At 40.7% G+C, this 15,311-nt stretch overlaps 2 protein-coding genes across 3 annotated transcripts; one reads left to right on the forward strand and one right to left on the reverse strand.

Moving 5' to 3' along the window:
* Positions 1-4,847: 4,847 nt before the first annotated feature.
* On the forward strand, positions 4,848-5,298 carry LOC119064323 (40S ribosomal protein S18-like). Its single transcript, XM_037165919.2, is given in 2 exon segments — positions 4,848-4,906; positions 4,908-5,298. Coding segments are annotated over 2 exon segments (450 nt in total).
* Positions 5,299-8,044: 2,746 nt separating this feature from the next.
* Positions 8,045-14,219, reverse strand: CTLA4 (cytotoxic T-lymphocyte associated protein 4). 2 transcript variants are annotated; one of them, XM_037166056.2, is made up of 4 exons: positions 13,979-14,219; positions 11,095-11,442; positions 10,534-10,643; positions 8,045-9,220 (listed from the first exon to the last, which is right to left on the reverse strand). In XM_037166056.2, exons 1-4 carry the CDS (start codon positions 14,085-14,087, stop codon positions 9,116-9,118), a joined length of 672 nt encoding a protein of 223 aa, XP_037021951.1. In that variant the 5' UTR covers positions 14,088-14,219; the 3' UTR covers positions 8,045-9,115. The 2 variants fall into 2 exon arrangements, with proteins under 2 accessions (XP_037021951.1, XP_037021952.1); XM_037166057.2 differs by lacking the exon at positions 10,534-10,643.
* Positions 14,220-15,311: the final 1,092 nt, after the last annotated feature.

The following is a 15,311-nucleotide window of genomic DNA, read 5'->3' on the forward strand; positions in this document are numbered from 1 at the left end:
ACTCTCTGAGCTTCCTGGACTTCCTGGACTTCCTGGGCTTCCTGGAAATCTATTACCTTCACCAGATTGGGGAAGTTCTCCTTCACTGTTTATTCAAATAAGTTTTCAATTTCTTGCTCTTGTTCTTCTCCTTCTGTCACCCTTATGATTCGGATGTTAGAGTACTTACATCCGAAGTTGTCCCATAGGTTCCTAAGTCTCTCCTCATTTTTTGAATTCTTATTTCTTCTTTCTGCTCCTGTCATGGTTGGATGTCTATTTCTTCCTTTTGTTCCAAATTATTGATTTGAATCCTGGTTTCCTTCCCTTCACTGTTGGTTCCCTGTGTATTTTGCTTTATTTCATTTTGGGTAGCCTTCATTTCTTCCTTCATTTTGCAATCAAGCTCAATAGTTCTGTGAGAATCCTGATTATTAGTGTTTTGAACTCTGCATCAGATAGGTTGTCTATCTCCTCATCACTGAGTTCCTTTTCTGGAGTTTTGATCTGTTCTTTCATTTGGGACATGTTTCTTTGTCTCAGTGCACCTGTTATGTTGTAAGGGGTGGAGCCTTAGGTATTCAGCAGGGTGGGGCAATGCTCTTTGCTGTGTTGCGGTACTGTATGTGGGTGAGGGGTCAGAGAGGAAATGATGCCCTCTATTGCTCAGCTCTAGCTCCACTTTCCAACAAACTCTCTCCTGTGAGACTGGGAGTTTCTCCCACATCACATTCACTGCAGTATTTTACTGCTAGTTTTGAGTCTTTAATTTCATGTCCAGCCAGCCCTGCCTCAACCAAGTGGTCTGCTGCTTTGCTGCACATCCTCTCTGCTCAGCTTTCCATCTCCCATTTCTGCCCCTCCTACTGGTCTGGGTGAAAGTTTTAACTACATCGTTGTCAGAATTCCATGCAGTTTGATTTTCCAGCACTTCCGGTTGTTTATTGTTTCAAATTGGTTGGTATCCTACTTTTGGCTGTGCAAGGAAGCAAAGCATTTCTGTCTATGCCTCCATGTTGGCTGGAACTCCCATTTTCATTTTCAATCAGGAACTTGTTCTACCAGAGATATTCATTGAAAATCTATGCCTGTCATTGAAAATCTGTGCCTGTCTGCTCAGTAGCAGAAAAAGAAGTGAGCAGAGTGGAAAGAATGTTTTCAAAACCTTAGCATGAGGAGTGACAAATCCATTAATAACTTATAAATACCTGACCATAGGAATTTAAACCTAGGATTACACTCATAATTAGCCAAAATGCAACTTCCTCAGTATAGTTCATTTACAGGACACAGAGACTTCAGATATTCTTTCATATGAATGAAGACTGTTCCTTAATTCTACCTTCAAGCTCTTAACAAAGAAAGGAAGAGAGGAAGGAAAAAGAAATTGACCTTTTAAAAGCCACTTTTCATTTCCAATATAACTTTTGGTTTCTTTTCTGTTAAGTACCCATTTTTTAAGTTGCTGATCTGAATCAAAGCACAGCACCCAGGCCTGGTGTGTGTGGTGACAAGCAACTCCAGGGATGGCCTCGTACTTCTTGCAGATTACACTCCATGCATGTCCCCCAGATTTATTCAACTTGAGCAACACTGTGAACAGCTTACTCCTCCCTGAATTTTTCACTGAGGTGCTCATACACCACTGCCTTTATCACCTGGAATTTCTACAATTTGTTTTTACTCCCCAAGTGCATTCTCTATACTTGGTCTTCATTGAAATTCATCTTACTTATATCCAAAAATCTCTGCAGTTTATCAAGGTAGCTCTGAATTCTAATGACAACTCTGTAGCTCTCAGACCTATCAGGGACCTTGGAGATAGCAAGTCTGACCAACTCCCTTATGCCACAGAAAAGGAAATTTGTCTCATTTTCATCATTTTTGAATATAATTTAGATTCTTGGAGTGAATGATTACAATTACTTTCTTCATTATCTGTCTCTTAGACACATGCAATATATAATAGAAATATTAACAGAAGCCTTTTGTTCAATGAGAAAGCAAGTAATTTTCTTTACATTTGGATATGCATTTTGACCTTGAAGGGAATAAACACCACATTTGGTTTTATAATGTTGCTGTGTGGTTTTCAATTAAGTATCTGTTATGTTCTAAAAACAGAAAAAACAGCCTATATCTAATTTAATATCTATAAATTTCCACAGATGACTGCAGAATATTGAGTAGTCTAGTGGATAAAGATTTGGCTGCATGTTTTCCAATTCATGACTTAAAATTGTGTTTTTACCACATATTTTATTAAAAATTTCCATTGACTTATTTTTTTCCAGCAAGTGTGATTATAAAATAATTCTCTCAGTTTCTGTAGGCATAAAGACATCTGATTTTTAAAAGTTTGTAGGTTAGGCAGCCAAGCTAGACAGAAATAGTTCAGCCACAGCTGAATAAAGGCAATAGTGTTATGATGGTTGTCAAAAGTCAAATTCATCACGACTAGTTTGATCTCAGTTTATAAAATGTACCATAGAAGATGGAAGTTTCTGAGGGTGGAGCCGAGACACCCCTTTCAGAGCAGTCATGAAATTTCTTTGATGTTTGTGAATGCTCACAAATGCAGCCTTGTTCTCCTTCTAACTAAGCCTGTGCCAGCGTGCCGAAGGGCACACCACGGAGTGCAGAGTTTAAGGAAAAGAACACAGAATTTAAACAAAAGACTGACTCCAATTTGAATCTATCTCTACCACTTCATGCGATAAGATCTTGGCCAAATTATTTAACAAATATAAAAATAGTATCTTCCATTCTAATGGCTGGGTAGATAGACATGAAAAAGACTCTTCCATTGCCCACAGTGAGCTCCATTGAGATAAGTTAAAAGGCTATAAGCAAATGTTGATACTGCAAAGGGGTAAAGAGCTAAAAGATGGAAGAACCAAATGCAGTAAGATTAACCACATGTGAGGGTTTAATTTAGGAAGGCTTTACAGAGAAAGGGACATTCGAGCTGAGTTTTGGAAAAGGTAGAAGTAATTAAAATCCCTGCGGTTTTCAATAACATCTTGAATATCATCTGTGAGGACTCTGATTCCCTAGAGAACTGTGTTGAAAAGGATTCTGAGGTTCCTCCCAGGATTAGTGGCCTAGTGGTTAATCCCAGAACTAGTCTATGGCAGTATCTCCAGGCAAGGTCTCAAGGAGAAGGTAGTCTTTTTCATTTTATGAAGTTCACCTGGACTTTGGCCTCAGTTTATTTACCCAGCATGCCAATTCTCCCAATACCCATGCATGCCTCCCCCAAACATGAGATCCTATTCTCTGTACTCCCAAATATTTGAAGGAGTCTTAATGTGAACCAGCTAACATACCAGAACATCAGTAATCATCTGGCTCTGGGTATTTTCTACCCTATTATTTCCTGCTCTAGCATCTGCCTGCCAGGTTAGCCCTCCATTGTACAGTGATTTCTGCCTTAATGGAGCCTGAAGCCCTGGCAAGTCTCAGATGCTGTCTGCAGAAGTGCTGCCTGCCGGACTGCTGCCTGCCCAGCAGGAGCTGATCCTTCAATCAGGTCCATTTCCCCACCCAATCCTCTGCTCCACCCAATCCACTGATTCTTTCCCTTCCCCACCCTTGATGTTGAGAATCCAGCAGGCCTTTCCCAAGCCAATCTGCAATATCACCAAATAAAATGCAGTCAGTCTCCCTGACTCTAGACCCAAATCTACATATAGGAAGAAAAATCACACTAATCCCTGTTTCTATCATGTTCTCCAGTGGAACACCAGGGTTAAGTGCTCTGGGAAACCCACAAAGCAAATCTAATTCCTCTTTCATATGATAGCCCTTCACATCTTGGACATAGCTACCATGCCCTCCATGAATCTCACTTTCAAGCACAAATTACAAGCACTGTAAAAACTCAAATGGTCATAAGTACAATTCATGCTGCTTAGCTCTCTACAGGCCTAAAGCACTCAGCAGTTCCTTTGTGATGCTCCCCAAAACTACTGCCCCAAATCAGCTTTCACCCCTGCAGAGTGCCCACCCCCACACCACACAAACCTGCCTCCACTGCCACCCATCCAGAGTGAAACCATTGCCTTTAATACCCATTCCTAGAGGGGAAGGCTGTTTTGTGTTTTGGCACCAGATATTTCCACAGCATGACTTCTGGTAGAAATTATTTCTGTGCAATTACCTCCATCACAGTCTCAGCTGGTTGGTCTCCTGGTGCAGACCTGTGCTCCTCTCAGTCTTTGATCTTCTATGTGTCATTGAGCTTTACTCAATAATTTTGTTCGTAGAATACTGGTCCACTTTTTTTTTTTATTTGACATTGGGAGATCTTCAGGCCTCTGTCTTCTGCTTTTTTCCCTACTTTTTTCCTCCAAAGGACTCATTTCTATTTTCCAGCACCCTTGAACCTCAACTTAAAGTTTCCCTTCTCTTTATCCCCACTTCCTCATCTCATCTGCTCTAGGCTAATTATTTTTCTTTTACAAACTAGCCCCATCCCAAGAGTCACAGATATACATGCAAGGTAACTGCCATTGCTTCTCACTGGTCATTACTTTTTATTACCTCCAGCCTGTTTTGATCAAAGAATGACCCCATTTTCAGGGAACACACTACAGGTTATATGAAAATCAAAGTTTGCTGCTGGCTGTATCAATGGTTTCCATTCTCCCCATCTCTGCTGGGAAGCCATGTTCCCACAGTGACTTGGGCGCCAGTGAGTGGGAAACAGCTACTGATAATGGTGTGGATAGAAACCAGTGGTCCACATTTACATGTCTTCACCTTCTTGTTGTCTTCTTTCTCTGGTTATAACTCAGCTGCTGGATGTAATCTCAGCGTGAGCATCTTCAAAAAACTTTCAAAATATTTGTCCAGCTCTCTTTCACATGGCTGCTGCTGCCATATCTCTAGGGATTCCTGAGAAATTCCAACATATTTTGTGAGTACCACACCAGTATCAATGGGTGGCAGAAAATAGCCCTTGACATCATGGCAGTTAAAAGTGCGGTGTTGAGGAAAGCAAACATCAACCTCACCAAGAGGACAGGAGAGTTCACTGAGGATGAGGTGGAATACATGACCACCATTATGCAGAATCTATGCCAGTACAAGATTCTAATCTGGTTCTTGAACAGACAGATGGACATGAAGAATGGACAATACAGCCAAGTTCTGGCCAGTGGTCTGGACAACAAGCTTTGTGAAGACCTGGAGCAGATGAAGAAAATTCAGGTCCACAGAGGGCTGCATCACTTCTGGGGTCTTTGTGTTCAAAGCCAGCACATCAAGTCCACAAGCCACCAGGGTGACACTGTAGATGTGACCAAGAAGAAATGATTGGCAAGCCTTTTCTGTTAATAAATAGTTCATAAACAAAAAATGTCCAAAGACCATTTCCTTATTCTGACACCTATTTGCAACCCCCACAATACATGATTTACTTCTCCAGCACTTTCCATTTTCCCCTTTTCCTTTAGAAGGTAGCTCCCAGAATTTAGACATGGTCATTTGAAAAGTATGTGGGCTTTGGAATTCAACATCAGTTCTAACCCTAACTCTGCTACTTACTAGATGTGTGGCTTTGGGAGAGTAATAAAGCCTCTTCGAACCTCAGTCTCCTCATCTATAAAATGAAGGTGGAGGGAATACCTCTTCTGCAGGGTTATTGTGAGACTTGCTTTAGCTAAGTACACCCATGAAATGTTAAAGATTTCACAAGTTGGTTTCCTTTCCCACTTCATTGAGAATAAGCAGCTCAAGAAACTGTATCGAAACAATGGCTTCCTAAATAGGAAAGGAGTACTAGGGAATGCTGGTCTTCATTCACAAATCTGAGCTTTCTCTTCTTAAAGTCCAGTCATAGTTAAAGATAACTTCGATGTGCTGCAAGCAAAAAAAAAAGTTCACAGGAGACTAGAGACTATGTCTGAGTTGCAAATTAACTACAAAGAAGGAAATCGAGACTCATTTTCAACCAGGTGAGGAAAATATGCTAATATTTGGATGACTGCGAGATGGACTAAAATGTCAAGGTGAAGCAAAAAGAAAAGGGAAACAACCTAAGAAGAGTGCTGTACAAGAGAAATTGTTTGCATTGCTTTCTCAAATTTGAAATCACCTTCTGAAATGTATTTTCGACAATTCTTCCCAGGAAGAGCCTCCCTTTTGTTGTTGTTGTTGTTTAAGTAGATTATATCACTTCGTGTGACTAATGTGTTTTTATAACACTGTTGGTTGCTATGGTAACCTGACTATATAGGATAAACACAGCAGGCGTCTTTTCCCTAGGTTGTTATACGACATCCAGCAGAATTTGGAATATTTCTCATTGTACTGCAAGCAGCACAGTGGTTGACTACTGCAGTGGTTGTTTTGTGTTTTCCTCTGCAGTATTCTTTTGCAGGATGGCTGAGAACAGGCTGAGTCACCTGAGATTCAGGGAGAGATAGAAAACACGGAGTCAACAGCAGGCCAGAAACCAAGGTAATGATCACACGGAGGCTTAACAGAGCATCTGAGATGGAGGTGGGAAGAAAAGCAGCCTGAAGAGAACAGCTCCTGGGAAGAAAGGTTCACAGTGGCACCTACTGCAGAGCCCTGATGTGAAAATTCCACAGACCTGGCCTTTCAGCATGGTTCAGATCCTGCCTCCTTCTGTGACCTTGGACAAGTTTCCTAATGTCTACAAGCCTCATTTTCTTCTAAAATTATTTCCAAGATTGCATCTCCAGTCCTAATTGTCTATGATGGTAGGATCCTGAGCTAAGTACTTTACTGTTTAAAGATTGAGATTGAATAAAGAAGACAATGTCCAACTCAATGAATAGCTAATAGTAGAATTTCACATAATAGTACAGGAAACATTAAGTTTACATAAAGTAGACCATCATCTAACGCTGTCTGAGAAATACTTGAGAAGTCCCTTATCTGAGGCCCTCTCTGTGATTTAAATCAGGAATCAATTATGGAAAAGAATGATCTCTCTAAATACATTTTGAAAAGTAGAAATGGCATCATACTGTCCATTGGAGCTCCTAATCTGTGTGTTTCTTAATGACTTCCAACCAAAGGCCAAGATCGTTACAGGTATAATCTTCAACATAGTAGGAGCTCATTCTAAGTAAGTGCTATATCATATACTGAAAGACCTATTCATTTTATTTAACAAACTTTATGGAATGTTCATTATGTGCTGCTTTCTTTGTTTGTTAGCACTTGCTGGAAGAAAGAGAAAGAGAGCCATAGTGAGCAAGAGAAGATAGTTGCATAAGCAGTGATTCTCAAAACTTGATGGGCCTAAGAAGCACTGAGAGTCAATGCTGGGAGAGCAAACTCCTGGCTCCATTGCCCAGAAGATTCTGATTCAGTGCATATAAAGTCAAGCACTTGAATCAGCATTTTTAGCAAGTTGATTCAGTTACAGGTGGTCGCTGGCCACACTGAGAAACATTTCACAAGACAATAACAGGATGTGGAGGTCAAGAATGAGAAACCTTGTGTGGAAACCAAATAGGCTGAGACTAAAATTGGTTAACCAAGAGCCACAGAGGGCTCAGTGGGCCAGACCTGCCAGCTGATAGGGCCACGGGTATCTTTTCCTTGCATTCATGAAACAGTCCATTTGGAAGCTACAGGGAAAAGCTCTATTAGCCATGGAACAGATCTAAATGGCTGCAAGAGGCACAGTTCACAACATTGAAGTTGCCATGGCAACTGCAATGGGTGGCAGAGTTGAGCTGAGAAATCTGTGAGTAAGAAAGAGGAGGTGAAGAACCTGTGCTAAAGAGACTGCTGTGTGATTTATCACATACTACTCTGTCTGTGGTAGCCACTTTATAACTCAAACAGCTGTGAAGAAATCAAAGGACAAAGACTGATTCTTCCAAGAATGGCTTACAGGTAATGGGATGATAGACAGCTAACTCATGGAGCATTATTTGCCCTTTTGGGTTTTTTCATTTTGTTCCCAGTATTTCTAATATTGGAGAAGCCACCTAATGCTGAATGAATCAATAAAAAGCAAGCTCAAACACAACACTCCAAAACAAGGAAAATAACAACTTCAGAAAACGACCACCACAGATTTTATTTAATTAAAAATATTATACATGTTGTTGCATTTTCATGGAAAATATTGAATTTAAAAACACCTACAGTGTTAGCTTTCAGAAACCTTAATGCACCCTGTTCTGCTACCTGCTTCTTTTTTCTGTTTGTGGTGTTAACCATGTATAAAGAACTGGGGCCCCATGTAACTAGAGCTTCCTTGGAGTTCACACCCATAGGACTGTAGGAATGAGCCAGTCTCTCCACAGTGGTGTTCTATCAAGTTAACTCAATTATCACAAACTTTGGTTTCTCTGCACACCATTAAAAGGAGCTGGCATAAAAGCCTAAAGCACATGTCAACACCAATTCAATCCAACATGTCTACAAGAATCTGCTATGACCTTATCCAGTTTCCAAGCCAGTTAGCAGGTGAGTTTATATTCTACCTGGTGTATTAGTGTCCTGAGCCCTTCACCCAACTTCCCCTGAACCCATGGTGGGAAGACACTGCCATATAGTGTTTATATTCAAACTATCAGCAAGTACACAAAAGCACATGTGGCTCCATGCACAATACTATCAAATAAAAAATACATATTGGTACAATACAACCCTTGGAATCACCGGCTAAAATATAGCCATGTGAGTATTTTTAAACTAGTCATTTAATTATACACTTGTTAAGAAATATAACACAGCATAAAAATTTAACTTGAAAACATCATTTCAGCTAGAAACTTCTCACATGTGAATACAAGGTGTGTACAATATCACCCTCACCCTTACTCCCTTCCTTTGCTTTTCCAGGACTATATCATCCCCTAACTTATTTCCTTGTTCCACATCATAATGCTGCATCTGCATACTGTTCCCAAGTGATGCTTTTACTAAAATTGGATCTGATGTGACAGAAACATCCTGGCTCTGTTTGTCTGCTCCTTTGCTTTAAACTGTAGTACACTTAATTTGGGTTCTGCATCCAGCTTTATGTCAAAGAGAGATTACTCTCCCCCAAAGTACACAGACAAATGAAAATAACTGGATAGCAAAAAGATAGAATTGCCTCTGCTCTTAGAAGTTGGAAAATGGTCTTCTTTATAGTCTCTCAATTGATGGGAATAAAATAAGGCTGAAATTGCTTTTCACATTCCGGCTCAGTTGGGGGCATTTTCACATAGACCCCTGTAGTAAGAGGGCTTCTTTTCTTTATCTGCCAGACACAAAAAAGAAACAGTAATTATTGAGGAATACAGAAGCCATCTCTAACCACAATAGGACTCAACAACTATTGGGTCCCTCCCCTATTGAAAATTGAGTGTTCAAATCACACACAATTATAAGCCCCAGGAAATTTTCTTGATTTAGCTATTAAAATTCAGTTTTGATAAATAACTCTGTGCTATAGATGTAAAATAGCAATAATTTCCCCTGACAGGAAGACAGAAGGAAGAGTCTTTGAGAAAGCTTCAGAAAAAAAAAACACCCCAAATGCTTATGGTAAGTGACTAGATGTTGTCTGTAGGAGGGATGAGGGTGATAGTAAACTTTAGTTATCCTGTTTGGGAGCTGTATTTTTCATCTCCACTCCTCATATACTCTTTGTCACTCTTCCTCTGTCCACATATCAGTTCCCAGTTTTTATCATCTCCATAAATTGAGGTCTGGCATACTAGTCTGTGTGGCAGTTTATAGCAAATGAGATGTGAATAAGCTACAGCAACAGAACAGGTTCTTAGGGTGGGGAAAGGGAAGCAGAGAGAGAGGAGGGCAGAGACAGAAAGAGAATTGGGGTGGGAGAGAAGGGAGAGACAGGGGAGAGGGAGCAAAGAGAGGGAGAAGTTTATGATAAAAACCAGTCTTTAGCAGAGTTGGCTGGAAAAGACTTTCAGAAGGAAATCTTAACAGGAGACCAAATCCCATACCTCCTCCTCTTCTGCCAACAGCTGTAATAAGTGAAAACTGAGGTTCTGTTTTACTGGATTGGAAAGGAGGTCAAAATTTCCCAGTCAAGCTGACTGGATAAAAGGGAGCCCTGAATAGGTATTTTGTGGATAATTACGGTGTAGACAAGGAAAACACTAATTGGGTAGCAATGAGAGGTGGCTTCCTGGTGAAGTAGAGAGACATTAGGGGAGAGAATAAAATCTACCCAGCTAGATGGTCTTCCCTAGCAGCATTTTTCCCAACCTAATCTTGAATTTCAGGGTTATTAACCTAAGCACAATTGTCACGAATAGAAAGAGCAAAACAGCTGCCCCATGTTGTTCAAACGGTTACTCAAACTGAAACCCTGGTCAGAAGAACACAAATATTCGATGTCAAACACATTCATCTTAAATACCAGTCATCCTGAAACCTCAAAGGCCAATGCCATGGGTGCTAGTGTGTTCTTTACTGCTGTCCTTCCCCTTCCTCACTTACTGCTTCATCTCAGGAAAACTAAACTCAAAAGCATTATCTGGTCAGTTGTCATCACTAAAGGTATCCCCACCGAAAATGGTGCATTGTCAGCATCCCACTCACCATTTTGCTCAAAGAAACAGCTGTGATGAGGAAGCTGTAAAAAAATAACCCTGAACTAACTGCTGCAAGGATCCAGAGGAGGAAATCAGAATCGGGGCATGGTTCTGGGTCTGCAACAGAAAACAAAGTAGAGCCTCCATGAGACACTCTAAACTTTAAGGCCCTACTTCCCCATTGATGAAAAATGAAGAAATTTGAGCTTCCAGACCTTAATAATATTGCTAGCCCACAGGCAAGTCCCACTATTTGCTGCAACTTCCCCCAGCAGTGTCAAAGGCAAGAAGGCAACCTTAGTGATGGTTATCATTCCGAAGCAAGTTCCCCAAGCTGTCGATAGAAAAATGACCTTCTCCAACCCATTTTATTTTATAGCCAAAATGCTGTGTGAGTTGCCACCCATACTTAAAAAGAAATGCCTATCATATGGTATGCCAGAGAACTCTTAAAGAGAATTTTCACAATCTTAAAGATAAACCACCTGACATTAAGGAGCAAAACTATTTTCTTGCTAAGAAGACAGCAGTGCAAAAGGTGTCTGTTTAGTGATATGGCTTTGCTCACCAATGACATAAATCTGCGTTCCATTGCCCATGCCCACATAGTAGGGAGGTGGGTACATGAGCTCCACCTTGCAAATGTAGAGCCCTGTGTCCATGGCCCTCAGCCCTTGGATGGTGAGGTTCACTTTGTTTCCACTGGAAGTGCCAATGCAGGTGGAGTCATCCAGGAAGGTCAACTCATTCTCCACGACATACGTTGTGGCACAGACTTCAACCATCTGGCTGCCAACCTGCCGCAGCACTGTCACCCGGACCTCTTCGGCTTTTCCTGAAGACTCATACTCACACACAAAGTTGGCGACACCTTGGCTGCTGGCCAGCACCACTGCAGGCTGGGCCACATGCATCCCTACCATGGAAAAACCAAAGGAGACTCAGTAACTCATGCTCACCCACCATCAGGCCCCAGCAAAAGCCAGAGAAGGTTTATATTTGATGGGCATCCTCCAACATTACCTTTTGTTTATTCTCTTCCTTTTAAACAAGTCCCTCACTCTCCCATTTCTTCCCTTCTCCACCCATTCCAGCTTTCCCTCCACCTCTCAGCTATCTTCCAGTTACTCTCTATAAAGCTGTTTTCTGACTGGAAAATAGTTTCCTGAAGGCAGTTGGTCGTAGCAGAAAGATCATTGATGCGACACACTGAGGGCCTGACTCTACCATGAAATGTATGATTCGTCACTCCTGCCCTATGGACTTCATTTCCTCTCACATGTAGGAAAAGGAGATTAGATCAGATAATATCAGGATGCCCTCCAACTCTGGTACTCTAAGGTTATGATACAACTAGAGAAACTATAGTTCAGGAACTACGAGTAGTAGAAGACACTTAGCAGGCTAAGATACAAATTATTGCCATATGTCTCAAAGAGTACCTCAGAAACTTTTGTCTACATTTCCCTGGCCTTATACCTCTATTACTCACAGGTAGCTGCATGTTGGCTTACTGCACCAGCCATCCCCCTGGCATTATTATCTTAGAGTGAAGGATGCTGCTAGATGAAGAAAGCCACAAAGCAGAGGGCACCGGGTCGTTTCCTCTCCAGGCTGAGGCATCCCTGCTGTTAACTTCTGTGGGCTTCCCCTGCCATTGCCACTGCCACCACGCCTTCCGCTGCCCTCTCTCCTCACTCGAACACCCTCACAGGGTACTCTTTTTCCCTCTAGTTTCTACAGAATAAGAGAGCCCAGCTCTCCATTCAAAGAAGGCTCACATCACCTAAAATATGGTGGCTTCATGTCAAATTATCTTCCTTTAACTAACCCCTCTCCAGTCCATAATACAAGTGACACCCCAAATTTGGATTGAGCCATGTCACTCAATCAGCTCAAACTTTTTGATGTTTACATAACACTTACTGCAAAAACAAATAAAGTAAATAACATTCAATATCCTTAATGATCTAATCCTAACCTGTCGATCTAGCCTGAGATTCCAGGACACCTCCTCTTGTATACAAATTACCTTATACTTAAGGTGCTAGTCCTTTCCCCCAGGAACCTGTACTCCACAACATCTGTCCTCAGATGAAGCAATAATAGGACAGCCACCATTGTCATAGTTAATCCAGTAGCCCTGGTTAGACAATAATCTCCTTCTTCAATCTTTATCCACGTCTACCAGAGATGCCCTCTGAACACCCCCTGCATTGCTATAACTTGGTTATAGTACTTAATCAAGTTCTGCCCTGAATTAAGATTTTTTTGTCCACTAATACTGCCTCCTCCAGTATATGCTTTTGGCTGATAAACTCTTGGGATTAGCCATTCTATCCTTTCCAAGTTGACACTCAAAAATCATTATTGTGTTGACTTGAAGCTTAAAGAAGACCAAGTTTCCTGCCCCACCCCAGACAACCTCCCAATTATCTCTACAAAATCTGGTCAATTCAGTTTCCCAGTATTCACCATGGGAGGGTTTATAGGTTGAGTTAAATGCCCTAAAAAGGAAATTTAAATACTTCTAAGACTATTTAATCTATAATGTTCAAAACATGTGAAATAATAAAAGGTATATGGATATTTCTTACCCAATAAAAATTAAATCATTAAATATCTTTTAACTTTATACAAACTACATGATTTCTTAGTGAGAAGTTCTAGAGAGAGAGAAGTTTGAATTTCAGTGGGAATGCTTATCATTTTACACTGTGTAACAAACCTGGTATCAATGTCTAAAGAGGTTTATTTTATCTGAAAACTGGAGAATCCACAGAGAGATCAGGCAGCAATTAAGTGTCTTATGCCAGACTTATGGCTTTCTTTCTTCCTTTTTTTGTTTTACAATTTCAAACTGCTTTCATTTTATAAATAATTAGCTAACTAGTTTATAGAGTGGTTAAGAAGATCTTAAAATTTTGAATTGAGTAAAGAACACTTAAATTTTAAACAAGCTGGCTAATTAGTTTGTAAAATTGAATTGGAGGACCTTAAACCCTTGAATTGGGCAAAAAAGAAACATTTCATGATTTGCTTCTGTTAATGTTTTTCAAAAAGAAAAACCTTGAGCTTACCCTGATTCCAAGCTGCGATGTATTCAGAACTGTGCATATCTTTTCTCTCTTCAGTCACTTAACTTTACAGCATTTTCTTTCAGTCATACAGAAGCGTCTAAAATTGCTCATGTCTCCCAAACCAACTCAGATGTATTCACTGATCCTCTACTCAATGCCCGACACTCTGCTATGAGTTTTATCTCGGCTTATTTGCTACTGCCAGCTGTGCCCTGCCTGCCTTGGGAAACAGAGATCTCCAAGCCTGGAGATTGGAGTTTCACCTTTAGCCTCTGGCTTTGCTAGAAATCACTGCCCTTGACTGCTGAAAGAAATGAAACCCAGGTGGGAGAAACACCTCCTCCACCTTCATGTTCCAAAAGCCTCACTCACCTCTGGAGAAGACAGGGATGAAAAGAAGAGAAAACAGGGCTGTGCAGGGCCAGGCCCTACAAGGCAGGTCCCGCCGAGCCTCATGTCTCCAGAATCCAAAGTAAGCCATGGTGTTATGGGAGCAGTGTTCAAGTCTTCAGGAAGCAGAGTGAAACCTTTCAAGATCCTGAAGCTTTGAAATGTGTTTGAACCCACACAGAATCAAGGACTTTATATAGCTGGCTTTTACCCCAGCTATATACACTCAGTACCTGTAGAAGGCACCTGAATAGAAAGCCTTTTTGTTTTGGTTTTACGAGAAAGGAAGCCGTGGGTTTAGCTGTTACGTCGAAACGATAACCTCAAACACTCAAACTAAAACTGAACAAAACAAGCCAATCCAAGAATGGAAAATGAACTCAATTTGAAACTGAAGCCTTTTCTTCATTTTGAGGATAACTAAGTGGAGACTTGGAAAATTTCCTGGAGTGCAGAGGTCCCCCTAAATCCCAACTTTATCCAATTGTCTAGGCATTTTTTAGCATCTTTTGCATTTCATTGACACCCCCAAACCACTAAGCTGCTGGCTGTGTAAGCCCTTGAACTAATGACAGAATTTATCTGTAGACATCATTAATAAAAGCTTTGCATTCTACCTGTGAGGTACCATCCCTGGCATACTTTACAAAAAAGAGTTTTAATTTCCCCAAACTCCACTTAGCATTTCTCTGGGAGAAAATACCAAGATCACAAAACATAAACTGATCTGCCTCTGGTTTTACAGATTAGGAAAGAATTCAGGTGCTCTTGAAAACGTTAACAAAGATAAACTACAGTTGGGGAAGATCCAAAAACTATCAACCAGAATTTTCCAAGAGAGTCAAACCTTCCATAAGAGGATACACATTGTTTTAATAGAAATTTTTCTAACAGAAAATATAAAAACTAAGGTTAAATATGACTGGAGTTCTTACATTTATGAAAATTTCAGACAGGACAAATATTCATCTTCTAAGAGACTACTAAGCACTGAGGACCATTCTTTAAAACTGGGGAGTTTTCACATATTTCAATGATGAAAAAGTATTTATTGAGAATCCATGATATTCCAGGCATTGTGTGGAGTTAAGACAAAAACAGAAATAATGCTTTGAGACTTCTCTAAGGCTGGCATGCAAACAGACAGTTACAACATGGAATATGGTGTTCGCCTACCCCGGTGCTCCATGACTTCCTGTCGTCCACGCACCTCAGTACAGCAGAGGAGGCTCTATCAAATATGCCCCAAATGCCTCCCTTTTTAGCCTGTCTTCCAGCATTCACTCACATGGCTCCTTCCTCTGTTTGTCATTTC

Source organism: Artibeus jamaicensis, unplaced genomic scaffold, assembly GCF_021234435.1.
Source record: "Artibeus jamaicensis isolate MK-2021 breed Jamaican fruit bat unplaced genomic scaffold, CSHL_Jam_final contig_1015, whole genome shotgun sequence".
Classification (NCBI taxonomy): domain Eukaryota; kingdom Metazoa; phylum Chordata; class Mammalia; order Chiroptera; family Phyllostomidae; genus Artibeus; species Artibeus jamaicensis.

Excerpts from the sequence above, each read along its gene's own strand:
- CTLA4 (XM_037166056.2), bottom strand. The coding sequence starts at position 14,087 with ATGGCTTACTTTGGATTCTGGAGACATGAGGCTCGGCGGGACCTGCCT. Across the intron at positions 11,443-13,978 it reads CATCCCTGTCTTCTCCAGAG|GGATGCATGTGGCCCAGCCT; the intron begins GTGAGTGAGGCT and ends TTTCCATGGTAG. Across the intron at positions 9,221-10,533 it reads CTGTTTCTTTGAGCAAAATG|ATAAAGAAAAGAAGCCCTCT; the intron begins GTGAGTGGGATG and ends TGTGTCTGGCAG.